A 27,062-nucleotide genomic window follows, 5' to 3' on the forward strand; every position below is an offset into this window, starting at 1 on the left:
ATTGTAGATAAAAAAACATTATATACTGTATGCCATATCATTATAATGATGGAAGCGTTTATTCTTTAACCCTCATGTTGAACTAGTTATTTCACATCACATAGTATAGCTTATAAACATATTTGGGATATAGGCCCACACTATATTATAGGGCACATCAGGACCTTAAATGTGCCAGTACCCCACTTCTGACTTTTTGTCCACATGAGTACCCTTATCTTTAATTGTTATTAACAGCGTTACTAATAGGCTAGTCTATATCTACGACGTTCCACATCCGGGATTGATCCGTTGCTGCTGGAAATGCCACCAGATTTCACTCGCTCCGTCCGGGTGTCCGGTACCTTCCGCTTTCTTTGTGTTGGCGTTCTAAACTCCGGTGGATTTCTGAGGACTATGGTTAACTGCTCCTCAGATCTCTGCATGGTAAATCCAGACAGCTAGCTAGACTATCTGTCCAATCAGAGGTTTCTGTCTCACGACTAAAACAACTTTTTAACGTAGGCCTACACATGTTCCACCAAAACAAGTTCCCCTTCCAGAGGTTATTTTGCAGAGGCGCAGTTGCTCCGTCTGGTGCTTAGCGCTGCAAAAAGACGATTGTGATTGGTTTAAAGAAATGCCAATAAACCAGAGCACTTGTTTCTCCTATCCCGGAATGCTGTGTGGACTAGCCAGACCCTCCTCCGCAGCGCTGTGGAGGAAGGTCTGGCAATGCATCATGATTTATCGGGGAAAAAAACAAGCAATTCTATGTCAAATCAGACATTCAGCACCCCTGTGTACTTATTCATGGATGGGACAACAACGTTCTCTCAAGTCTAATGACTTCATTAATCCTGTTTTTTTTTTTTTTTAACTGTGATATGGAGTGGAATGTCTTGACAACTATTACAGACATTAATGTTCCCTACAGGATGAATCACAATAACTTGGCGGATCCCTTCACCGACCTACTTGTACTTGTCTCTTGACTGGACTTTGTGTCGTTCTGAAAACACACCAGCAGCCCAAAGTAATGTGAAGTGAAGACTCCTTTATTAACCATTATTACTGTAATCACAATCAGTGAAATGATTCAGCAATAACATTACAGCTTGGATTTGGACACAATCATTCGCTGCACACAGACTGCCCGGGATGATCACACACACAAAAACTATCGCTGATAATTATTCTGATTTGTTAATCATTTGATTCACCCATCATCTTTTTCATAATTTCAGCAGGAAACATGATGTTTAGAGAATAATAGCTCTAACTCTTTTATCTCTACAACATTTCTTTGATGCCAAGAAGCTCTGGAGGAAGAACTCTAATTAAAAATTAAAAACTCAGCTGGAGTTGAAGATCCTTAGTTTCTCTGACTACGTGAAGCTGGACTGAAGCTAATTTTAGCCAAAATATGTTGATGCAGAACCACGTTTGACATGCTGTGGATCACAACACTTTTCCTTCTATTTCTTTCCATGAACAAAAGCTGTACTATGCAAAACTCCCTCCACATTGGACACATTTGAAAATGTAAAAACACCGATGCGTGATCGTCGACCTTCGACATGTTTGAGTAATTCATCGTAGCAGCAATGTGAAACTGAGCTTTCTGAGTTTTGAGTTTCAACCCAGCTGATCACACAATACAGCTGTTATCACTGACATCTTTCTGTTTTTCTTCTTTTTGTGAAATGACTTTGAATGACCGCATGAGTATCAAACAGTGATTTGAGTTTTTAGCATGTTAAGAAAGGAGAAGGGAAGCAAGGAATGCATTAGTTTATAAGCAAAAACTCGGTGCTGCTTGAGAACAGCATGACTGTGTGTGTTTGTGCATCTCTAGCATTTCTCCTTCTCCGTGGACATCCTCCCATCATGCCATGCCTCTCTGGTGCTCCTCAGGGCCTTGGTTCTTTTGGGGTCCACCACCACGTAGTCCACACGTGTACGCCCGCCCCGTGCACGCTCCTCGCCCGCTGCTGCCTGCTCGCTTCCGCCACTGCCTCCACCTTCTGCCGTGCAGCGTTTCTGGTTGTGGTAAAGATTTATTTTTATCACTTGGGTATATTAATTTATCGAAGCAAGCATAGAAGAAAAATAAAGATGTAGCCAACGACAAAGCTGTGTATCACACATATTGAAAAAACATCAGAAGAAATCAGTGAAGCACAATACTAAGTAGGTCTATTTAATACTTAAAGGACAATTCTGGAACAAAATGAACCTGGGGTTAATAAAACATGGGTACTGAGTCGAACGTTCTCTGGGATATGTTTTCATGCTAATCGAATGTGTCTCTAGCTTGAAACAAGCTTGCACAAACCGCTGATTAGCTTATAAAGCTATTCATTAAGGTACGGGTAAAGTAAAACGAAATCGCTATTTCTATACCACTATGGCCAGTTACACACTGGATGCGTCGCGTGAGCGTGTCAGCTGCGTAGCGTGTCGGTTTATATTTCGGCTCCCCTGTTAACAGGTTAGAGCTTACACACTGCTTGCGTGACATGTGCGTCTCAGGCACGGCTTGATAACTCGTGCATGCTTGAAATAGAACCGACACCTATTTTTCACGCGACACGCAATCGTGTTGGAAGCGTTTCCAGGCAAAATAGAATAGAAAAAGATGTATATATGTCGTTTAGACACAAATACATATTAATTAATGACATGTTGATGTTTGAAAGTCTCTAGGTTTTGATAATGTAATAAAAAAAATCGATTTTCTAATATTGCACCTGTCAATACAGAACGAAATATTCTGTAGTCTATTTTGCCGTCAATACTGCCGACGTTGTCTTTGCTGTAATCAAATCAGTATATATTTATGTTTAACATGGTATTTCATCTTATCAATGGGAAACATACATGTGTCCAGACAAGGCTAGCAGCAACAGCGCCGCGTCAGACACGTTTCTGGTGTGTAAAGACATAGAAAAATCCACGCAGCTGACACGCAACAGAAACGCCACGCACACGCCACGCAACCGGTGTGTAACCGACCTAACAAGGCTCAAAATAACACCACACTTCCACGTAGCATAATGAGGGTCCCTACATGTAAACCGAAGCATTTAGAACTTTGTAAGTGTACAGACAGTTTATAAAAAAAAGATAGATTATAAAGACAGTAGCGTTCACGTATACAAGCAGGCGCCATCTTGGGGAAACAGTCATGACCAGTCGCACGCCGAACGCCATGCTTGAGCTATGTTACAGGTTACTGGTCGCACGGCGCTTGTCGTTTGACTGGTCATGACTGTTTTCCCAAGATGATTTCCTAATTTCCTAATCAGCGCTTTGCGCTAGCTTGTTTCAAGCTAGAGAAGCATTAGATTAGCATGAAAACAGATCCGAGAGGACGATCGACTCGGTACACATGTATTATTAACCCCTAGGCTCATTTTGTGCTGGGATTGTCCTTTAAAAAACATGAAGAAGTGTTTACATGATTTTATGGGAAGAAACGGTGTCAACTTGGCACCCTCTGGTGGCGAAACTCCCACCAGACATGAATGATCGATTCTAACTCAAATGACCAATCACTGGAAGATTATAAACACAAAATCAAAAGGACCTACATGCAAACATGGCTGCACAATATGTAACAATATTTTAAATAATAAACCATATTTTTGTGACTTGTGTGACAAAGCAGAGAGTAGAGCGAGCGGTGTCACCTGTCTTGTTGGAGTGGATCGCCCAGTGTGGAGGTCCAGGTCCAGGTACTCCACCTGTTTGTCGCCTCTGGCTCGCCGTAGCAATGGGCTGCTGACTCCGCCCTCTGAGGCCCGGTGCAGCATGAGCCTCAGAGACTGTCCACACACACAAAGTTTAGTTTAGTTTTAGTTTAGTTTAGCATAGCCTTTATTAAAAGGAGACGGTAGAGAAAGAAAGAGAGAGGAGGAAGGAAGAAAGAGAGGAAAGAAGCAAATGAATGGGGGAAAAACAGGGCCAAAATGAATCAGATCAGAAGGGAAGGAAGAAAGTAAGTAAGAATGCATGAAAGGAAATATGATGGATAGGAAGAAGGATGTAAAAAAAAAGGAAGGAAGGAAAAGGAAGGAGTGTTTTACCATCTCGTCGGTGCTGAAACTGAGGTTGGGAGTTGTTGTCATGGCGACGTAACTGTCATCAGTGTCATCGGAGTCGGAGGAGGGGGACGAGCTGTGAGCAGAGGGCGGCCTGGCAGTCCGATGACTGGATGGACTGTTACACACACACACACACACACACACACACACACACACACACAAAATGATCGTCATTAATGCATTTTTATGCCTGCAACAATTAGTTGATTTTGATTTTAGCTCATTACTTTCAGCAACAACTCTGACAAAAATTCTCTGGCTCCATCTGTGACGTGTGTCAAATCGAGACATTTGAAGACGTGAAGAGCTTCAATGATTAATCAATTAATTGACTATTTGATCAACACCAAATAAACAACTATCTATAGATAATCGATTAATCGTTGATGTCATTTTTAAGTAAATAATCCAAACATTCTGCTTTTCCCTGTTTTTAGCTTTATAGTACTGGACAAAAGAAGACATTCAAAGACATCTTTTTAGGCATTTCAGGAAGTTGTGAAGGGCATAAGAGACTAACTGGCAGATTAATCGATTATATACAGCCCTAAATTAATATGTACGAATTAACTGATGGCAAAAATATATTACTATATTCATATTTTCATTATAATGTTAATTGCTAATAAAATATGTGAATTCCTTTTTTCATCATTTCACATAACATTGTATATTATATAATATTATATGTTCATGTCTTATTCTTTTCTCAGTTTAGCAGCTTGTGTAAAGTTTTTACTCTATACAGGCTCCACTGTTTCTGCTTTAATCTCTTAATCTCTCTGCTCTAATCTGTATTACATCTTCTATTACATGTTTAGTATACAGTTTGCAGTGCTCTTTCAGCACCACAGGGGGGCAGCAGAGGGCAACGCAGCTGATTCTAACTGCTATGAACAGATATGAACACATCACGCCTCTCTGGCTGGGTGGTAGACATGAAATATTGAAGTGTTTTGTAGTTTTCTGCTGACGCTGCAATAAAACATCACGCACACAGACATACACACGCTTACTCTCGTGTGAAGGTTCGAGTGACGGGCGAGCGAACAGGGGGCGGGACTTCCTGCCAATCCTGCTGCACTGGAGTGATGTCCAGAGGAGCTGGTTTCCCTGGGAGGGAGATAGAGATACAGAGAGAGAGAGAGAGAGAGAGAGAGAGAGAGAGAGAGAGAGAGAGAGAGAGAGAGAGAGAGAGAGAGAGAGAGAGAGAGAGAAAAAGACATTTTTAAGAACTTGAGGATGTTTTATAACCTGACTCCGCCAGATGCTTATCCATCTAGGAACTTTCCGTTGGAGAATTTTTTGGAAGGGGCGAAAATACTGGTTAGCTGATTGGATAAATCATCTGTCTATCACCACCTATGTTGGTGATAGACAGTCGGGAGAAGAGCAAAAACATATTTTCCTCCGAGAAAAGCCTCCAGTGCCGTTTTTTGCTCTTCTTTCAATGAAGGAACACTTTCTAATTTGGATAAAACTTGCGCGATAGCTACGCTCATCTCATCCGTGGAATCTGCAACTGAACAGTCGCACCTAAACCTGCCTCAAAAACAACGCTGATTGGTCGGTCATTTGGCGAACGGCTCCAAATTTCCTCTATCTCAAGATGCCAGACTGATCTGCGAGTGGAAAACTGGAGCTCGCGAGATCAGGACGGTCTCACGAGGCTAGATGTTTTACGCAAAAAAAGAAAAGAAAAACAAACCAGTGGAGTAAAGAGTGTGTTCATTGCTGCCACCTTACCCACAAATAAGAAATAGTGCTTTTACTTTCTTTTGAACAGCAGTACAAAAGTACTTTCAGTTTGGTATATCAGGGGATTTGTAAAGGGAAGAGATTAGAGGGTCTGATGTCTTGAATCAGACAAAAAAATTAAATACTAATGAAGCTTTTAATGTTTGAAAAATAAAAAGCTTATAGCGTGTTAGAGGAAGTAAAAGCTCCCAAAAAAGCAGCATTGTTTGGAAGCAGCTCCCTAACTGTGAACCTTTATTAATATTTAATGTGAGTTTCTAAGCTACAGCTTTCTATACAGTATACGTATGTGTGTTGCTGTCATGCTATTGTATTGCAGCCTTGTTGAGCAAAGTGGAAGCAGGTAAATAATTAAAACTAAAAGAGGCCGAAGGGGAACAAGAGAGACGAGAAATGACAAACAGAGAAAGACACGGGGGGGAGGACATTTGAAGAGAGAAAGTGAGAACAGGAGCCACTGAGAAGGAAGAAACAATCAACTAATTCAGGAACAGAAATCACAGACATTTCAGACACTAACTGCTGGGCTGTGTCGTCAGCCCAGTTAGTAGTTGGTAGGCTACCTCTTGTCTTGTGCGTCGACTCTCCAGCAGTCTGGACGTCCGTTCTCTCTGCAGGCTGACAAACTCCTGCATTGATTCACAACATCAGAACGCATCAAACAGGCAAACAGCAACAAAATCAATGGGAATAATAATAATAATAATAATAATAATAATAATAATAATTTATACTTTATTAATCCCTCAAGGGAAATTACAATGTTTTCACTCTGTTGTTATTATTATACACATTACACACCAGCCTGAGTTACACACACATGCTCAGTACCTATACATGCACTAATGGAGAGATGTCAGAGTGAGGGGGCTGCCCATGGACCGGCGTCCGGAGCAGTTGGGGGTTCGGTGCTCAAGAGCACCTCAGCAGTGCCCAGGAGGTGAACTGGCACCTCTCCAGCTACCAGTCCACCGCTATACTTTGGCAACCCTCGGTTCCCAACCCAACTCCCTACTGACTGAGCTACTGCCACCCCAACGCTTCTGTTAACCTGCAGAATTTACATTTTATTTTGTATGCAAACCAGAACGACAAAAATGTCTTCGTAAAATGATTAATTCCTTGTTTGGGTTAGACAGATATAGCCTGAATTTTATTCCAATGCAGTTTGATTAAAGGTATTGGGATTACCATCAATGATGTGCTGCAGCTTGCTGACTTTCTCACTGAAATGAAGCTCTTGTTGAACTTCTAATCACAGAAAGCTTTCTTGTAATCATATAGCATGCTCTTCAGTTCTGATATGCAAGTGTTTGACAGAGATAGCGAAAGAATTAAATGTCAAATTTCCGTGACGGACTGCTACTCACCTCTGCGTTGTGGTTTCAGGTTGCGGTGGATGGGAGGGGGCATGGCCTTCACCTCAGGGTTCACGGTGTTCCTCCGGAGCGGCGGGGTGCCGGGAGCGGCGGGAGTCAGCGGGGAATTACGAAAACCCAGGTGGGCGGGTGGTGGGACTTGCCTTCCCAGGGACGCTAGGTCGCCTGTGGCATGGGTGGGATGGACGGGAAGGGAAGGGGTGAGGGGGGTCATGGGGACATAGTTGGAATCCTGGAGCTGGACAGAGGAGTCAGAGGGAGGATGTGGGTGCACCCTGGAACACGAGAAGAAGAAGAAGAAGTAGAAATTGGAAAAAAGAAAGAAAAAACCTAGAAGGACCTACTTCTTTCAAAATAGGTCCCAGGAAAGTCCAGGGATCAATAAGTGATTCTATATTCCTGTTATATAAAGGAAGTGTATAGGTCTTTAAAGCTGTGGTAGACAGAAAATGCCTTAATAATTAAATAACTTTATAATAATAATCTTTCAGGATATTATAATTCAAGTGGTCTGAAAGAAAACCAGACTTCTGTACCTCAGTTTTCAGCCTTTAGATAATCTAACCGTGGCGGAAGACTTTGGCCAATCACAGGTCATTTCAGAGAGAGAGAGAGAGAGAGAGAGAGAGAGAGAGAGAGAGAGAGCATTCCTATTGGCTGTTCTGTGCATGCATTACCCGTGTGACAAAAAGGGGGGAGGGAGAACTGCTAAAAGAGGTCTTAAGGTGCTGACACACCAAGGAGAGTATCGGCCGTTGGACAGTCTGGCAAGATCAGTGACTCGAATCTGTTCGGTGTGTCCCGTGCTGTCGTCAGTCTGGGGGGCTGTCGGCGTTCATTTTGGCCGACCTGACACGTTCATACGGAGGCAGGGCAGTCGGGACTCACCCGGAAATGGCGAGCGGAATGAAGTGACTAGAGTCTCTCAAAATCTGACGAAAATCTTTTAAACTGACCTTTGTTGAGATGAAATGAAGACAGATTCAGCAACTGCATGGCCTATTTCTCGCTTAAAATGTTTTCAGAAACACGTTTCAGTGAACTATTTTAGTACAATATGAGATTGTATTCTGAACGGCCGACATGACAGTCTGGCTTTGAATTTCTGGAGAAAACAAACCCATGTGACGCGTTCGTCCAATCAGCTGCCGGTTTTCATTTCTTGGGCAAAAATACAGAGTAGCGCCGCCTGCTGCTATGGAGATGTATTACGTTTCTCAAGTTGGTGTCGCCTCAGTATGTTCCGAGGCAGTTTTTTGGACCTGTGGGACACGACTGATCATTTCCACTGGCTTTTCTGCCGAGGGTCGGCCGTCTGGTTGGTGTGTAAGCAGCTTTTGCATTTGACCCACTTCTTTAGAGGTTTAAATCTTGGAAGAAGTTTCTACTAGTTTGTCAAGGTGTTTGATTGTTCTCTAAAGAGCTGCAAATGGTTCTTGGTTGGATTCTTGAGGTTCTTAAAGGACAAAACTGGTGCAAAATAAACCTAGGGGTTAATTACATATGTGTACCAAGTTGACCGTTCTCTGGGATATGTTTTAATGCTAATCGAATGTGACCAGTTTCATCGCAAAACGCTAATTACCTTATAACGCTCGTCATCGGGGCAGAGGGTAAAGTAAAAAGAATACCTCTCAATAACACTGAAACCACCAAAGAGGTCCCTAAAAAACCTAACAACCCAAACATGGGCTATTTGAAGTCATTCAAACATCCTTGAAGAACCCTGTAAATGCCTTTAAAGGACAAATCCGGCGCAAAATGAACCTATAGGGCAGAGGGTAAAGTAAAAAGAAATTGCTATTTCTATTAGGGCTGGGCAATATATCGATATCATATCGATATCATGATATGAGACTAGATATCGTCTTAGATTTTGGATATCGTAATATCGTGATATGACATAAGTGTTGTCTTTTACTGGTTTTAAAGGCTGCATTAGGGTAAGTGATGTCATTTTCTGAACCTACCAGACCTAGCTGTTCTATTATTTGCCTTTTCCCACTTAGACATTATGTCCACATTACTGATGATTATTCATCTAAAATCTAAGTGTGAAGATATTTTGTTAAAGGACCAATTATTCTAGGGTTGCCAATTGTCAACCCTAGAATGTCGGTGCAATATCGATATTGAGGTATTTGGTCAAGAATATCGTGATATCTGATTTTCTCCCTATCGCCCAGCCCTAATTTCTATACCACTAACAATGCTAAAAATAGCACCACACTTCCATGGTAGCATAATGTGGGTCGCTACATGTAAATTGAAGCATTGAAAACTTTGTATGTGTACAGACAGTTTATTAAAAAGATAGATTATAAAGACAGTACCGTTCATGTATACAGGCGGGCGCCATCTAGGGACCCTCATTATGCTACCATGGAAGTGTGGTGCTATTTTGAGCATTGTTAGTGGTGTAGAAATAGCGATTCCTCTGCCCTAGGTTCATTTTGCGCCAGATTTGTCCTTTAAAGGCATTTACAGGGTTCTTCAAGGATGTTTGAATGAGTTCAAGGAGCCCATGTTTGGGTTGTTAAGTTTTTTAGGGACCTCTTCGGTGGGTTCAGTGTTATTTAGACTTTGGAGTAGTTTTATTCAAATTTCATTAACATGCAACTTCTCTCCCAGATGTCATTGTCAGGACTCTTACATAGTATACATATTAACAATATAAATGTTTAAAAAGAAAGTATTATTTTAAAAAGACAACACAAAAATGTCTTTTAAAACCAAATCATTAGATGAACACGTTTATCATATCACGTATCTTCTGACCGACCTTGGTGCGACAGGAGGCTCAGTGGTGGCAGCGCTCATGGGAACATAGTTGTCGTCCACATCATCATCCTCAGAGCAAACACTACTCAGAGGTACCATGCCTTTATTAAACTGAGAGAAGAGAGAGAGAGAGAGAGAGAGAGAGAGAGAGAGAGAGAGAGAGAGAGAGAGAGAGAGAGAGAGTGAGTTTCAAAGAGATGAATTTAAATTAAAAATTAAACTTTCTCCTGGGAGAAGGAGACAGGGCTTATCTTGCTGCCCAATATATACAACATGCCACAACCTGAGGGACAGTGAATGACACACTGACAAAATGACACACACACACACACACACACACACATACAAAGATCCCAGTTTTAAATATCTGTACATATTTGTATCTATTGTTAAATTTGGTCTTTACATTTTTACAGAAATAGAGAGAGAGAGAGAACGATAGAGAGAGAGAGAGAGAGCGAGAGAGAGAGAAAGAGAAAGAGAGAGAGACATACTTTTTGAAATGATACAGATAGAAAATGATTAGATAGAAAATAAGGGTTGACACAACAACGGTTGTATTTTGTTCTTGAGGTTTAAAACGTTTAAACTCACGAAGTAACTGCTGAAGCTCTCGCTGAACTCAAACATGCTCGCTCGGTCGGACAGAGACCGAGGGATGCAAAAAGTGTCATAACCTGAAACACAAAACAAAACACAAAACATAAACCACATGAAGCTCAGAGCACTCACAAAGGATACTAGATCAACATTTTGGGAAAGACGCAAGAAGATTGATACCAATCTCATGTCTGAGAGTGGTATCCATCTTCTCATCTAATTCTTGGCAATAAAGCAAGTAAGTTCACTTCCCAAAATGTCAAACTATTCCTTTAAATGTTACACAAAAAGACTTGCACATGCAGCATATTAACCACTATGACCGTGTACAAATCACATGCAACCTATTGGCGGAACATCTGTGCCCGCTTTAAGACTTGTTGCTGACAGAGTAGAAACAGAGCTTGGCCAGATCTGAATGTAGACGGAAAGAAGGAGCTTTTACTAAGAAAGCAAATATTTGTGCAGAAAGTATCAAGTCCGAGCATGTACAGTATGAATACAGAAACTGTTGTCATGGATATGCTCTGAAGCGGCTGTGTCTCCATCATAAAAGAACATTGGAGAATCTGGCTGAAAAAATCTCTTGGTGGTGTTGTGGGGCAAAGTTCACGTCTTATTAATGAAACAAACAGGCACGCATTGTCTCAGCTGTGAGGATATAATCCATCAACGCTGCCAGTTCTGCACAATAAAGCTGCTTGATCTCCTCCTCCTGCCAGGTTTAAAACTCTCTGCTGGCTAAAAGGCTATGCTCACACCGCAAGTCTTAATGCTTAATTCGGATTTTTTGCTCATATCCGAGTTTTTGTTTGGCTGTTCACATTACCTTTTAAAATGTGGCCTATATCAGATTCCAGTGTGAACTGTTTGCTGTTTCAAACTGACCCGCATGCGCAAAAGAACAATAACAATCACATCAGACGCAGCACGCTGTTGCACTAAAGTTAGATAATGGCAGCCGTAACATTAATGAGCAGGTGCTGAGGAGGAGAAGAATGAAGAGAAAGAGAGCCAAATTGGCTATTTTGGCCTTTTGCAGGCTTATGGCTGCAAATTTACCACAGAGGTCTGTGTGGATGCAGAGACGAAGCCAGGAGTGGTGGGACTCCATTGTGAATAGCTTCACAGAGACGCGGTTTATTCAAAACTTTCGGATGTCTAGGGCAACTTTTGATTATCTCTGTCAGATTGACGTAAAAGTCACATCAAATCCACCTTGGTTGTTCACACTGCGGCCACATTGAAAAAAATATGACCTGGGTCTGATTCAGGACCACATATGGAAGTGGTCTAAATCTGATTTGAAAAAATCTGATCTTGGCAAGATTTGAGTGTTCACACTACTTCTGAAGAAGTCTGACCTGGTCACTTGACGCCAAAGAAAATCTGATTTTGGAGCTCTCCACATACCTACCACTTTGGGAACAATATATACAGTATTTCCACCAATATTACTGATTTACAGATACCAAAAGGCTTTTCCCTGTGAAAAAAAATATTTTTGTCTGGAGATATGGGACTTCAAATTCATCAGATGGACGCTAACACGTCTCCACACCAAAGCCAGATGTGCTCAGAGGCAACTGCTCGCCAACATATGAGCCGTTACACGTTACATTTTTAGGCGAGAATATGTTAGGTATATGTGTATTTAACAGCTTGTTGTGGAGTTCTGCTACCCACTAGTGGCACCAAAAACAGTGGATTTGTGATTTGGTTTACCCAGATCTCTGCTGGATGTTTTGGGTTGAGACACTAAAGGGTAATAGGGTGAAATTTCAAATAATATCACCATGAAACTCCTCCAGTTGATAGACATTTTTTTGTATTACAAGTTTCTGGAAATGTTATGTTTAAATTTACAAATGAGGCATTATCTAATGCTATATTTTTGTGAATTTAGGAGAAATGTACAGACTCAAATAAACAAAGTGTAGTAAAATAAACATCAAAATGTGTATTTTGGATGTTTTTTTCCCCCCACTAGTCTGAAAAAAGACATTTCTTTGGAAGCAAAATAGCCCAAAATCTCAAAATGATGTTTTTGCCTGTAGCTTCTTCCCTTAAATTGGCACAGTGGCAATCAAATTCTTCCTTTTTCTCCCCACATTAAAGGAATTAAATCGTCAGACAGACTGCAGTCTTCTAACCTGTGTGCGTGCGTCCTGACGTAGTGATAGTGTTGCTCCTTGGCAGCCCTCCCTCCAGATATCCATCCCTCCTCTCTGATTCCGAGGTGGACCGGGGGAGCGTGGCTGACCTGGTGCCCACACCTGAACCCTCTCCCTGCGCTGGTATGTTCTGAGGCTTGGGCGGGCGTGGCGGAGGAGTCGGGGTGGAGGCGTGGAGCTCCGCCTGGGTTAGGGAGTCCACACAAGGGGTAGAGGATCGTCGGAGAGGAGGTCGAGGTTGAACGGCGGATGACGGACGAGGGATCTGGTAAACACTGGTGGTGTTTGAGTGTGTATTTGGATGTACTGCAGAGTGTGTGTCATCGCTGAGAGGTATCACAACAGGTCGCAGGTGGAAGTCCAGGGAGTGCTTCCTGGGATGGGGAGAGGGGTGACAACGAGCTCGGTGGGCTCGTCTCTGCAGGTCAGAGGTCATGCTGGCATCCAGAGACTGGCTCAAAGGGCCCGTCATGGAGGCGACGGTCCAAGGGGCTGCCCTGAAGCCGGAGGAAGAGGAGGAGGAGGAGGAGGATGGAAGTGGGAGGCCATTGGGAAGGAGGGAAGGAGAGGAGGAGGAGGAGGAAGAGGAGGAGGAGTTGGTGGAGGGAGGAGGGTAGAGGTTGTCGTTGTAGTCAGTTTCAAGAGAGGTGGAGGAACCTAAAGGAGGCCTGGAGACAGACAGAGAGAGACAGAGAGTTCAATCAGGATTTAAACGGACAGTTCACCAAAACAGTCAACAACTCTCATTGTAACTGTTCATTTTAAGGTTATAATAATAATAAAAATAATAATAATAATTCCACTCACTTATATACTATTGATAATCTTTATTTACAATCATATCGGCATTATGTCCTCTCTGCACCTTATTTATTTTTTCCCACACTGTAAAATGTCTTTACTGTGCAATGCATTCCCACTGTAATTGTATTTGTATCCCTCCTTTTTAAGTGCATTTGTGCTGTATTGTAATTGTAGTGTATGATCTTGTATTGAACTGTATTAAAGCTATAGTGCGTAGTTTCTGTCTCCCCCATGAGGAATTCTAAGTAATGATAACAAAGCTGTCGGCGCGTCCACATGATACATGCCTTCCGTGATCGGGCACACCCCCCACCCCTCCCCCACGCAGTTGCTAGTAGCCAAGTAGGACACGGTGGATTAAAAAAACATGATGGACTCTTCAGAAGGGGTAATTATCTTCACTTGAGTTTCTGCGCGGCAAAGTCACCGGACGACACAATCTTCTGAACATAGTCTGAGAAATCCAGAGAGAGTTGTGTGGAGCTGATAGTCTTAATTAGCTTTGTAGCAATTAATTTGGCAATGGCTTGAATGTAATGGATGTTCATTAATATCAAAAAGTTACGCACTGAAGTTTAATTAGTAGTGTTTTATGTTGTAATATAAGGTACCTGGCTGCGGGGATTAATAAAATCAGATATCTATCTATCTATCTATCTATCTATCTATTTATCTATCTATCTATCTATCTATCTATCTATCTATCTATCTATCTATCTATCTATCTATCTATCTATCTATCTATCTATCTATCTATCTATCTAGAAAACTAAGTTGCTGTTGCAGTTTTCAATTCAGTTTTTTCGTGCCAAAACTCAGCATATCACAGCCCTATCTGGATGGAGGAAGGAGGAGGAAGGAAAATAAGCCTGATGGTGCTGTTTTAAAGACCTGTCCCATGAGGGTTTGTGAAATCTGTGGGTGTGATCCTAACTAAGATAAACTCTAATCCCCTCCCCGAGACTCAGCACGTCTGAACCTGTAACGCTGACTGTTAGTCATGGGAGAGCCTTCGGCTGGTTTTCTTGAGTGATAAAAACCTTCAAGTCACAAACTGTTTTACTGACGTATCATTTTATAATTCTATTGGTTTGTATTGTGTTATTGCATTATTATTACTTTTGTTGGAGTTTTAATAGCTCGGAAATTAGGGCAGAGAAATTAGGGCAGGGAGATCGGAAATTAGGGCAGAAATAAAATGCACTTTATGTCCTCGAGACTTTTGCATAGTGGAAAACCAATGAGGTTTATGAGATTTGAAGACATACTCTCTGTTTACTGTAAGCTCTGAATGGTACATTAAAGTGTAGAATTTTGGGTTCTATATTTACATCTCAATAACATGTTTTTGTTCTTTCTTTTTCTAGGATTGAGGTGTGTATACACCTCAATATGAGACTGAAAACAGACACTAAATCTTATTTCCTGTATTTCGCTGTGTGTGTGTGTGTGTTTGTGTGTGTGTGTGTGTGTGTGTGTGTGTGTGTGTGTGTGTGTGTGTGTGTGTGTGTGTGTGTGTGTGTGTGTAGGTGTGTGTATGTTTACCTGATGTGACTCTGGCAGTGTGATAACCACAGGTAGTCTTCTTCTGCATTTCCATCGTGCTCCAGGTTTCGCACACTCACCGGGTCATAGGGGGGTGGGACTGTCCCTGTTACCATGGTGATTGAGGCAGTCGGGGTCAGCGCTGTGATGGAGGACGAGCCAGACGCAGGAAGTTTCGCCGGGACTGTAGAAAGAAAATTCACTCAAATAATAAAAAAAGGAAAAAGTTATGAGAAACTATTCCAACTTCCTGTGTCTCCCTGCAGGGCATTATGGGTATTGAAGTGTGTGACATAAGATAAACCTGAATAGCAATATTTTCTTTTCAGCTCAACCTATTAACATGGGTTTATGTAGATATTGCAGGTCCGAGTTAGTGGTTGTGTTGGACTGTACTGCGTTATATACTGAAATGTGTTTCGAATGAATTCCCAGCTGTGGAAACAACATGCTTATCAGCTTAATAGCACAATTAATCTTTGTTAGGCTGCAACAAGTGCTTCAAAACAAAAATCTATCCATCTTTGCGTAGAAACAAATTACAGTTACATTTAGAAAATTACCTTAAAGTGCTCATATTATCATCATTTTCAGGTTTCTAATTGTATTTAGAGGTTATATCAGAATAGGTTTACATAGTTTAATTTTCAAAAAAGACCATATTTTTGTTGTACTGCACATTGCTGCAGCTCCTCTTTTCACCCTGTGTGTTGAGCTCTCTGTTTTAGCTACAGAGTGAGGCATCTCACTTCTGTTCCTATCTTTGTTGGGAGTCGCACATGTGCAGTAGCTAGGTAAGGACTACTAGCCAGTCAGAAGCAGAGTATGAGGGAGTGCCAAGCTAGCAGCTAGGCGAGCATTATAGCTCATCACAGAAGTAAAGGCTGGTCTACAGTAGAGCTGTTTGGAGCAGTTTGTGAACAGTGTTTTCTGTTGGATATGGTAAGTCCCTTTGGGGTGGACTTTGGGCTTTTTCACTGTGTAAACCTAGAACGTGCAAAAAAAACCTCATATAACACAATAAAGGAAAGGGAAAAAGCTAAAAAGCATAATATGAGCACTTTACGAAAAGAGTGTTATGCATGTTGCTAAAATTTGATATTAGAGTCTAAACTATCATCACAAAACCAAGACAAAGTTCAAATGACTGCAAAAGGCAATGCTGTTATACAGAATACCATCTTATCTGATATTATAATATATTTCACATCTGACTCACCGACGTCCTGAGGACATTTATGTTCGTCTATTCTTTCTGCATGTTCTCTCTCTTCTCTCCTCCCACTAGTTTTCACACTGACTCAGCCATAACCCACACTGCAAAACAACAAAGGTGCTGTCTATCTATCTATCTATCTATCTATCTATCTATCTATCTATCTATCTATCTATCTATCTATCTATCTATCTATCTATCTATCTATCTATCTGTCTGTCTTACCGTCATCAGTGGGGTTGAAGCCACAGAGCAGGCAGATGGAGGACACCCAGCGGTTCATGTCCTCCTCAGACTCGGCTACCAGGTACCAGGTCCTCTCCTCCGTCCTCAGGTCGAAGACGAAGCTGCTCTCCAGCTCCTTCTTTGTGAACGTCAGGCCGGCATCCACCTGACGGAGAGGGGGGAAACAGAATTGGATAGGAGACGGGTGAAGAGTGTTTTGCCATCTCTAAAACACACAAATCTACAACATTCAGCTCGTCAAACTCAGTGATATTTAATTTGAAAATTCTGCAGCATTAATATTTAGTTAACTTTAGCCTTAAAGGACACAGTAATTATCACTCTACATATTACTTTAGTTTGTGCAGTAGAGCATATTTATGGAGGATGAAAATGATTTAACAAATACATAATATAAATACACAGACAAAACCAATATATTTTAACAAACAAACCCCCCATTTAAAGAGAATCTCATCCCAATAACGGTCATCAACAAATAGAATAAAAACATTTGTTGAAATAAAAAAAGTAATAATAATAATAACAATAAATTGTTCATTTTTGGCTCATAACGCCAAGCAGCTAAACTTCCCCTGACTTTTCCTCCAGCATGGCTTTTTTACCTGTTCACACAGGTTCAGGTTGATGGTCCTGATTGGCCGGCGGGACTGCTGATTCTTGAAGTACTGCAGGACGTCCGGCTCCCCGCTCAGCCGACCGCTTCGCAGCACGAACCAACGCCTCTTCCATGCCTGGAGACAGCGAGAGACAGCTATTATAACATACAGTGAGAAAAAATTATTTAATAGTTTTGTCTTTTTTTTACTTCTTGGCAACAAAAAAAAATATCATCTGTGCATGAAAAGGTGTTTTAAGCCCCCAACGTCATCTTCCAGGCAGCGCTGCCTGGAAGCCACTAGGATTAGGCAATGGTTAGGGTTAGGGTTTAAGGTTAGGGTTAGGTGCCTTGAAGTCGACGGTCGCAGCGCTGCCTTAAAGTCGACGTTGGGGGCTTAAAACACCATCGAGCGCATGAAAAACTCTCAGTAGCGATGTTTGAAATTCTCAAGAAACTATTCACCCACACAGGCTATTAAAAAAATATTAATTAGAATTACTGTAATGTCCTGCAACACATTCTCATGAACAGGTTTGCATGATATCGTATGAAAACCAATGCACAACAGTTCATATGATATCCTATGAAATTACGGCGATTGCCAGCCGGTCAAGTGGAGACTGGTCACATGACAGTTACGTTTTGCAGTCTTTACAATTAAAGCTATAGTGCGTAGTTTCTGTCGGCGCGGCCACATGATACAAGCCTTCTGTGATCGCGCTTCACCCCCAACCCTCCTCTACGCAGTTGCTACGTAGTCAAGGAGGACACAGAGGATTAAAAAAACATGATGGACTCTTCAGAAGAGGTTATTATCTTCACTCGAGTTTCTGTGAGTGAAAGTCGCTGGACGACACAATCTTAGCCATACATAGCCATACTGAGAAATCCAGAGAGAGTTGTGTGGAGCTGCTAGTCTTAATTAGCTTTGTACAACTCATTTGGCAATAGCTTGAATGTAACGGACATTTATTATTATAAAAAAGTTATGCACTAAAGCGTCAAATTTGGCCGAGGAAAAGGTTGCTGTGATCCGGGTACCGGGCACCGTGAGGCTGTGGTCCTTTCAGTGGACGTTGCAGTTAAGTTTAGCCGACCAGAGTGTGTTAAGTGTTAAATTTAGGCACCAAAATGACTAGTTGAGATTAGAATAAAGATTGTGGTTTGGTTTAAAACACCACTCCACTTTAGTAGTATTCCCAGGACACAAATGCATATTTGCTGGATGAAAGTCTTGTCTTTTCCCCTTAAAGGAACTTATTGGGACTTTAGCGTATTCACTGTATCCCCCAGAGTTAGATACGTCCATATATACCCTTCTCATCTCCGTGTGTGTCGTAAGTCTGTCTGACACACACCGCTAGCCTAGCTTAGCACAGATCCTAAAGGTAACCGGCTCCTTCTAGCCTACTGCTCCCAATAAGTGACAAAATAACACCAACATTTTCCTATTTACATGTTGTGATTTGTATAGTCAGCGTGTACAAATAACAATGTCACATGAGACACAGCCATCTTCTAACGGTATACATACTGGGAACTATATTCTCAGAAGACAAAGCACTGCTACTTGGGCGGAGTGATTGCTGACTCTATTACTCCAACTCTGAGCGAACTCCAGGCAAACTCTCTACTTCCAGCCCCGAATGTATTTTGAAAAGTTGACTGACAAATATGAAACCAGACAATAGCCTATGTAAACCCCCAAAATCATAAGTTGCCTTATTTCATTGTGCTAGAACTCATGGTAGAACTGTAACTTTGTCCCGTTTATTTTTCCGAGGCGAACAGAACGGGCAGCTACGTGCGGGGTCTGACCATCATGCTGTATTTGTTGCTTCCCTAAACTTTCGCTCATTCAGAGACCAGAGTCTCAAATGGGGCTCTGTGTCTGTTACGCCTCTGCGCAGCACCTGTGAAGCCCCGTGGTGAGGAGCAGAGATCTGTGCTAACCTAGGCTAGCGGTGGGTGCGAGTTACGACACGCACGGAGACGAGAAGGGTATGTAGGACTTATCTAAATCTGGGGGATACGGTGAATAAGACAAAGTCTTAATAAGTCGGCGTGTTCCTTTAACTTCTTCCAGGACAGGAACTCCACTACCCCACCTGAAAGCTCTCTATTTTAGGACCCAACCATCCACCCTGACCACCTCTCTATGAGGATCTTAGGATCTAAACATGTTGAATACATACGAATTAAAGTGTATTACTTTTTGTAGCTATATGTTCGAATGGTTCATGAGAACAGCCTGTGTCCTGACAGATATAAACAACAATCGCCACTTGTACAAGACGAAAAGATAAAGCTCCACTCAGTTCTGGCTACAGAGTTCACTCCACCCTCCAAGCCAAAGGTGTTGAACTAAAAACCTTTATAATGCTTTTCAATAACCCTTTAGACCAGTAAGAGGTTGGGTTCTACAAACTAACTCTGGTGTCTCTCTCCCATGTCAGAGGTTTTACACTTCAGTGCACATGAATGTCAACACACATACACACACAAAAATTTCTAAATGTCTAACAGTTCTCTGAGGTTGCTGCCGTCATGCGCTGAGCAATACAGTATGGGTAGAGTCCATCTCCCGTGAGCGATCCACTCATATTTCAGACATGACTCAACGTCCACGTGTTTTTGTATGTGTGTGTGTTTGTGTGTGTGTTTAAGGGGTAAGTGTAAGTGTGTAGGTAGTGTGAGCGAAAGACACATCGTGATTATTTAAACGTGTGAAGCAGAGCATGAGCAAGGACTTTAATTTAAGAACAGTACGTGCACACACACACACACACACACACACACACATACACATACACACACACACACACACACACACACACACAATGATCTCAGTGTTTTTCTGTTTCAGCGTTTAAAGGAATCAGATAATTTAGTCTTCATAACTACTTTCTGAAAAGGACACAGGTTTGATGAAGAGTGACTTGAAACAAATTGTTGAGCTGTGTACTTTAGCTCAACTCACAAGGCATGCCAGATATGGTGTGTGTGTGTGTGTGTGTGTGTGTGTGTGTGTGTGTGTGTGTGTGTGTGTGTGTGTGTGTGTGTGTGGGTGTGTGTGGGTGTGTGTGTTTGCCAGTAAGTTTCCATCAGTCCAACAAACCAAATCCATCCCTTCCGATGTTTAATAATATTTCTCAACAAAACCAACGTGACTCCAAAGGCATGCCTCTGAATGAGAGAGTGTGTGTGTGTGTGTGTGTGTGTGTGTGTGTGTGTGTGTGTGTGTGTGTGTGTGTGTGTGTGTGTGTGTGTGTGATCAAAGTGAACAGCAATTAAATACTGTGGAGCACGTTTCCCACCTCTTTCTCTCCAAACACAGGCAGGAAGAGGAAGTAGCTGAACAGGAAATGCCACGAGGAGATGGCAGTAGATGTGTGTGTGTGTGTGTTTTGTCCCCCCACCCCACCCCCACTCTGTCATCTTCAGGCCACTGGACAAATAAAAGCAGCAGGGTGTCAGCAGCAAGGATGAAAATGTTTTTGTATGACTAGAGTGCATTAAAGGGAAAATGTAATCCCCACAAACAATATAAATTGTATAAAATAGCGAAAAATTGCCGGTGCAACACAGATGTCTTCTTACTTGATGGTTTTATTTCTTAAGGTGCATAACAGTGACTAACGTTGTAAGGTTACATCTTCATCTGAGTCCTGCAGAAGCGCAGAGAACTCTCCCTTTTTACCTGAATATAAATTGTATATTTTGCTCACCTCCCTAGGCTCTCTATGGTCCCAGAAAGGGTTTTTGAACAGACTTCAACGGAAGCCAAACGATAGAAAAAAGGTTATAAAATGTCCGAAATTTGCAAATCAATTTCCAATATTTTCAAACAATTGTTATTATTAAGTGTCTTGAATCCATTTGTGGGCACAAGGAAATCCAAACACAACATTTTTTGCTAAACTATTGCTAAACAAAGCATGTCTGGATTATCTTTCTGTGAAGTTATTGGCTGTGCACTTGGTGCACGCTTACTTGCACGTGCATTGTATTGACGACCTTAATAACCTGTTTTTGCTGACTCTAGTTATTGTACTTTATGAGGGTTATAGTAGTAGCAATATAACTTACCATCAGTAACTTCAGGACGTCTCCCGAAAAAACAGGATGAGCGGAAACTATTTCAAAATAAATGTCTCTAAACAAGTTGTGATGTCTTCATAATTAATCGTTTTCGATTAATAGTGTCAAAGTATAGTATATTTTGGGTCTAATATAGCATTTAATGCAGTTTTTTATTACAGCATAATTTAGATGCATGTCTAATTGTGTCTATTTAGGGTATATCTGTGTTTGTTTAATGTCTGAAAAAGACCATGTTATTTCTAATATGATACAACGTATGGCTTATTACGTCTTATTAATGTACCGTAAATTAATGTAATAACATCTCTTCAGGAATGTCTTACTAAAGATTTTAGTAATGGGTCTGCTGTTTGTAATATCTCACTTCACACATTGCATTTTTTTTTACATTTATGCTCATTTAGCTGCCTGAATATCAGCAACTTCAAAATAATGATAATTTCCTTTTCTTTAACACTTTCTCTAATGTCTTCTCCACCTATTCGTTCTGTTTTTTTTCCTCCTTTGACCCTGACAGGAAGAGGGCACAATGGATCCAAAATAACACTTCCTCCATCCTGCCTCCAAACCAAAATTAACAGCAGACCCGAATAACAAGTGTCCCAGTGTTCAATTCCTCATTTACTGATCTATTCCTCCTCTTCTTCTCAGAACTGCAGACATGTAACTTCACAACACTTTCAATTTTACAGCAGGGTCTGTGAATACTGTGAAGGAACTGAAATTCAATGTTTTTGCAGTTGCAATGAATGCCTTATTTTCATATAAACCTGTTTTTGTATTATGGCTTCCTTAAAACTCCCGAATCAACACTCAATAACAATCACAAGTAAATGAGTAAATAGTAGTCGAGTGAAAAATACCCCAACTACTGCGACAAGGTTGTTTAAAATAAGTTCAAATATAAATGTTGACCTATTGTGTACCTATTATGGGGGATTATTTGGAATTGTAGGGTCTTTGTAAATTATAGTGTGGTCTAACCTACTCCATCTGTAAAGTGTCTTGAGATAACTCTTATGATTTGATACTATAAATAAAATTGAATTGAAAATCAGTAACAGTCCATTAATTGTTTAAAAAGGTTGAAGGCATCCGAGGCACTCGAGAGGGTAATGTTTGAAAAGCCTTTAATATCTCCTTGGCTATAAAGTCATTAAAACATGCCGACGCTTTCACACTTTAAGGCCTTCTTCAGGGCATCATCATGAAGTCAATTGCCCTAATGAAAGCCTTAATGTCTTAAACGCGTAGGCATGTTTTAATGACTTTTTTTTAAGCCAGGAATAACGAGTGCCTCAGATACCTGCAACCTTTTAAACTAGGATCCCCAAACTGAAGAGTACCAGAAGGACACTTTCTACACACCCGAGCAGCACTCCATGCAAACTGTATCGTGACTGAGTCCATTAATTGTCTTGCAACTCAGATTTATCTTGTGACTCCTTACAGGTGCTCCTACCTCCACGTTGGGAACCACTGAATCACTTCATTGCAAAGGGAAACTGTACAGATCAAAGTTCAACCACAAAGTCGGTCTGTGAGCTGTGGTGGATGTTTTCTAACAGACACTTTGGGTAATAACTTCCGTTTCATTTTACAATTTGAGGGTACTTGTATTCAACGGTGGCCAAAATGACCAGTTCTAATGAACCATATTTTTCCTTTTGTTTGATTGATCACTATGACAATCACTTTAGCGCACTCTTTGTGGAGCCTTTCTGTTCCACAAATACACTCTGATTAAAACACATGACAGTTATCCAAGCTGTGATAGGACACAGACTCAGACAGTCTCTATTACCTTCATATATACAGCTTTCCTTCAACTGACTACGTGTGTGTGTGTGTTTAAAACTTCTAAATCTTTAGGGAGGCCCCCCTCCCAACCAGTCCCAGCTGAGAGTGATTACACACACATGTACACACACACACACACACACACACACAAAAGGGAGTGTATGTATGATGAGGTATGATCCACAAACTCTGGCCCAATACTCGGTCTGCTATGGTCATTATATGCTGCTCCGCGTGTGTATGTACGTGTGTGTGTGTGTGTGTGTGTGTGTGTGTGTTGAGAGTAAACACACAGCTAGCCAGATGTGTGTGTGTGTGTGTGTGTGTGTATGTGTGTGTGTGTACACACTGCGCTATGTATACCATCACAGCTCAATGTACACACAGTGTAAACAATGGGCTCTCTTGCCTCTTCTTTTTTCCTTTGATGTCAACTAATAGGGGTGGTGGGTAATGGAGTCCTCGTAATTAAGGTTGTTATCATTTTGTCAGAAAGGGAACTCACTTGATCCATGTAAAAGGTTGCGGTTTCAGATCAGCAACACCCCAACTGCTCTTTCACACTGTGGTAGTAAGGGGAAGTTCTCTCTTATTCTCTCAATAACAACAATAACTTTTCTTCTGCCCCATTTATTCTGCCTTCACCCTTTTCTTACCACAGACACATACATCCAGAAAGTGACCAAGAAAGCAGGAAGAGAAAGTGAATGAATAAAAGAGAAAGGGACAGAGAAGTACACTGGAAAAAATACAACTGAGTAATGGAAAGAAAAAAGAATGCTTAAGGGAAAATATGTAGAGGAGAGATGAGATTAGCTCAACTCACAAGGCATGCCAGATATGCAGTGTGTGCGTGCGTGCGTGTGTGTGTGTGCGTGTGTGTGTGTGTGTGTTTTTTTTTTTTTTGTGTGTGTGTGTGTGTGTGTGTGTGTGTGCTCTTTTACTGGAAAGCAAAGTGACAAATAGCCTTGGAATTGGATTTTGGTATATACATAACTTATAATACATAATTTCCTTTCAAAATAAGATGCCCTATCTATCTTTCTATCTATCTATCTATCTATCTATCTATCTATCTATCTATCTATCTATCTATCTATCTATCTATCTATTTAATTGGAATCAGTTGTTTCATTTTGTCGATTCAATCAGGAAAAAAATTGCAGAGATTATAGAAGATTATACTTTCACTCCTAAAAATGAACATTAAAGTAAAATACTCAACCAGTTTATATGGGACACAACATACAGAAAAAGCTGAAAATTGTGTAAATGTATCGAAGTCGCTGGTATCCAGATCTAAAGTAAAAAAAAATGTAAGTTTAAGTTTTAAGTTAGAAACAGGTGTTTCTGTTGGCAATGGCTACAAATCAGCTGTGTGGATATACTGTACAGTATTTTACAAAAGAAAAGCATGCATGGGAAATGTCTCTTTTTAATAAGCAACTCCTAAATTATTAAATATTTCCATAACATTGTCCTCCATGTCTATGGATTTTTCACTGTTTATCTATTTAAAAATAAAGTTGTTAGATTTCCGTAAAACATGAAAAGGTATTAACAAAGTCTCTTTTTTGGCTGAGTTTCTGCTTCTAATTTGGAGATACGTTTTGCCAAGTGCAGCTTTTCATGTATTCCTCCAAATACATACATATAAGACGTAAATCGGTGCATTTATCTATTCATTTGCAACCCTGCATGCTAGCTACGCTTTATGTTTTTTGTGCTTTAACTTTGTAAAAAGAAAAAATTAAACTAAATCAAACAGATAAGAAATACATGTTCTGATACATCAAAGTAAACCTAAAACACAAGATGACTTACTATAGCAGCACACAGCTGTGTTCTGCTGAATGTTTTATCAGTTTGTGATTTTAACTTTAAGAAATGACATGTAGTCATAGTAAGGAAGAGTTAATCTTCAGGCGTTCTTTATGTCAACATCTGAAAAACACTATAAAACAAGGCAACAGATACTTATTAGACTTTTTCAAACTTATTCTGAGATATTTCTTTTTGCTAAAAGCTGAACATAAAAGTGAAATACTCACATAGCGGCGGAGCTTCTTCTCTGGTGGTGACTTTCTGAGCCAGCCCTCACACACCACCTCCCCTGCTGCACTCATCCTGGCGCCAACAACACTCCACTCAAACACAGCTTCCAATCAGTCGCTTCCAATAAGTCAATCAATCGCTTCTAACCAGGGGTCAAAACTGACAGACTTCCAATAAGTCAATTAGGATTCCAAGCACTCAATCAGTCTCAACCAATCAAGTGTCAAATCAGTCAATTAAGGCATCAAATGAGTGAGACTTTTCTCAGGATTCCGATCGGTTAATCAGACTTGAAATCAAGGCTTCCAATCAGACCTGCGAACAGTTGATCTGGCTTCAAATCAGTCACCAAGGCTTTCGATCGTCCAACCGATCCGATGATCTTTAAATCAGTAGATCAGACTTCTAATCATTTGAATGCTGCTGTAATCAATACATTTTGTTGATTGATCCATGACTCCAGCAGTTTCCATCCGCGCGTGAAGGAGTTGCTCGTCCTTCCACGGCTGAGTCACACCTCCTTCTGAGAGGGTTTCTACTTTCTAACAGAGTCCCTCTTCCCTATCTCTCTCTCTCTCTCTCTCTCTCTCTCTCTCTCCGGTTGCGCGATAACCAAACACTGTGTCACAGCTCGGACATTCCTTCTTTCCTCTCCTCCCACTTTTCCCTCCTCCTTTCACACTCCTCCCCTTCTGCTCCTGCTTAGGATAACAGGAAACTCCCCCTGTGGATCTGGATGTGTACAGTATGTGCTGTGATGGAAAAAAAAGTACCCAGATAATTTACTTAGGGGTAGTTTGGATCTTTTGAAGTGAGCTTGTATGAGTTACTCATTTATCATAAGTCCGTGTATTACAGTTTGAAGAAGCAGATAGCTTCCGTTATATCGCTCTCTTCAAAGCCACCTGACTCATTTGACAAAAACAGTAATTTTACCTCGAAGAACACAGGCGATTCTGAAAGTGGAGTAGAAGTAGTAGTTTGTGAAAAACAAGTACTGTGTACAGTCTGAAGCTGAGACTATACTGTTGAGGGACTCACAAGAGAAAGATTAAAGGGAGAATGGTCAAAAATGGTAGCATGACAAGCCAGACCCACACATAGACATTATATAAACTGGACCAACAGATCCCGTTGCTCTGGACGGAGACCAGTGAAGAATATTAGAAGCACTTTTCCGGTGATGGCTGAGCGTTACTGCTGCACAGCCTCCAACTGAGCTCGAAGATGTAGATTTGTCAATGGAATGCTAACGTGAAAAAAGGTGATAGCTTGGTAGCATCAAAATGGCGCCATAGGAACTACGCGTTCCGGGGAGAGGCTTACCCACTTGGACCCACATCAACATGTTGGGTCTGGGAACTCACCATTGGCAGGGCTCAATCCGATGGGCGGGATAAACGGTTGTCTTTCAAATTCCCTCTGCTCGTAATAAGATAGATTAAACTTTTGCTGTTTCTGATCGGCAAAACTCCGAACACATCTTCCTTTTTTAAGAATGATTTCTGTGCCGTTCTTTGTTCTTTTCTCAAAGAAAAGCTTAACTCCAAGTCTTCCAGAAGACCGCTGTTCCCAGCAGCAGCAGCAGCCATAAGCCCGCCCACCGACTCTATACACGATGTGATTGGCCTGACCAGAGTTTGGTTTTTCCAGCTCGCAAGCCAACGGAGAGTGCCTAGACCCCCTGGCTGCAAATTAAATTTGCTGTCGGTAGGGTGCGTCTAGATTTCTAGCCTACAAAAATGGTGCAGCATATCAGCATTTTAGACTTTGATATGGCTCAAGTTTCAGAAAAGCTGGATCCTACATTTCCCACCATTCAGTTCAATAGAAAAAAAAAGACAGCTTTCCTTCTCCAGAGCCATGGAAGACAATATAGTGAACACAAAATGAGTGGTACACTTTAATAGT

The 27,062-nt window shown here is 41.2% G+C and overlaps 1 protein-coding gene across 1 annotated transcript; it reads right to left on the minus strand.

The window, feature by feature from the left end:
• Positions 1-1,016: 1,016 nt before the first annotated feature.
• LOC120573582 (GRB2-associated-binding protein 1-like) lies at positions 1,017-25,688 on the minus strand. The gene is made up of 13 exons (XM_039823390.1): positions 25,148-25,688; positions 17,197-17,325; positions 16,571-16,736; positions 15,130-15,313; positions 12,760-13,448; positions 10,601-10,683; positions 10,008-10,117; positions 7,217-7,500; positions 6,410-6,475; positions 5,105-5,201; positions 4,071-4,203; positions 3,675-3,809; positions 1,017-2,022 (listed from the first exon to the last, which is right to left on the minus strand). Exons 1-13 carry the CDS (start codon positions 25,220-25,222, stop codon positions 1,834-1,836), a joined length of 2,340 nt encoding a protein of 779 aa, XP_039679324.1. The 5' UTR covers positions 25,223-25,688; the 3' UTR covers positions 1,017-1,833.
• Positions 25,689-27,062: the final 1,374 nt, after the last annotated feature.

Source organism: Perca fluviatilis, chromosome 14 (genome assembly GCF_010015445.1).
Source record: "Perca fluviatilis chromosome 14, GENO_Pfluv_1.0, whole genome shotgun sequence".
Taxonomy (NCBI): Eukaryota; Metazoa; Chordata; class Actinopteri; order Perciformes; family Percidae; genus Perca; species Perca fluviatilis.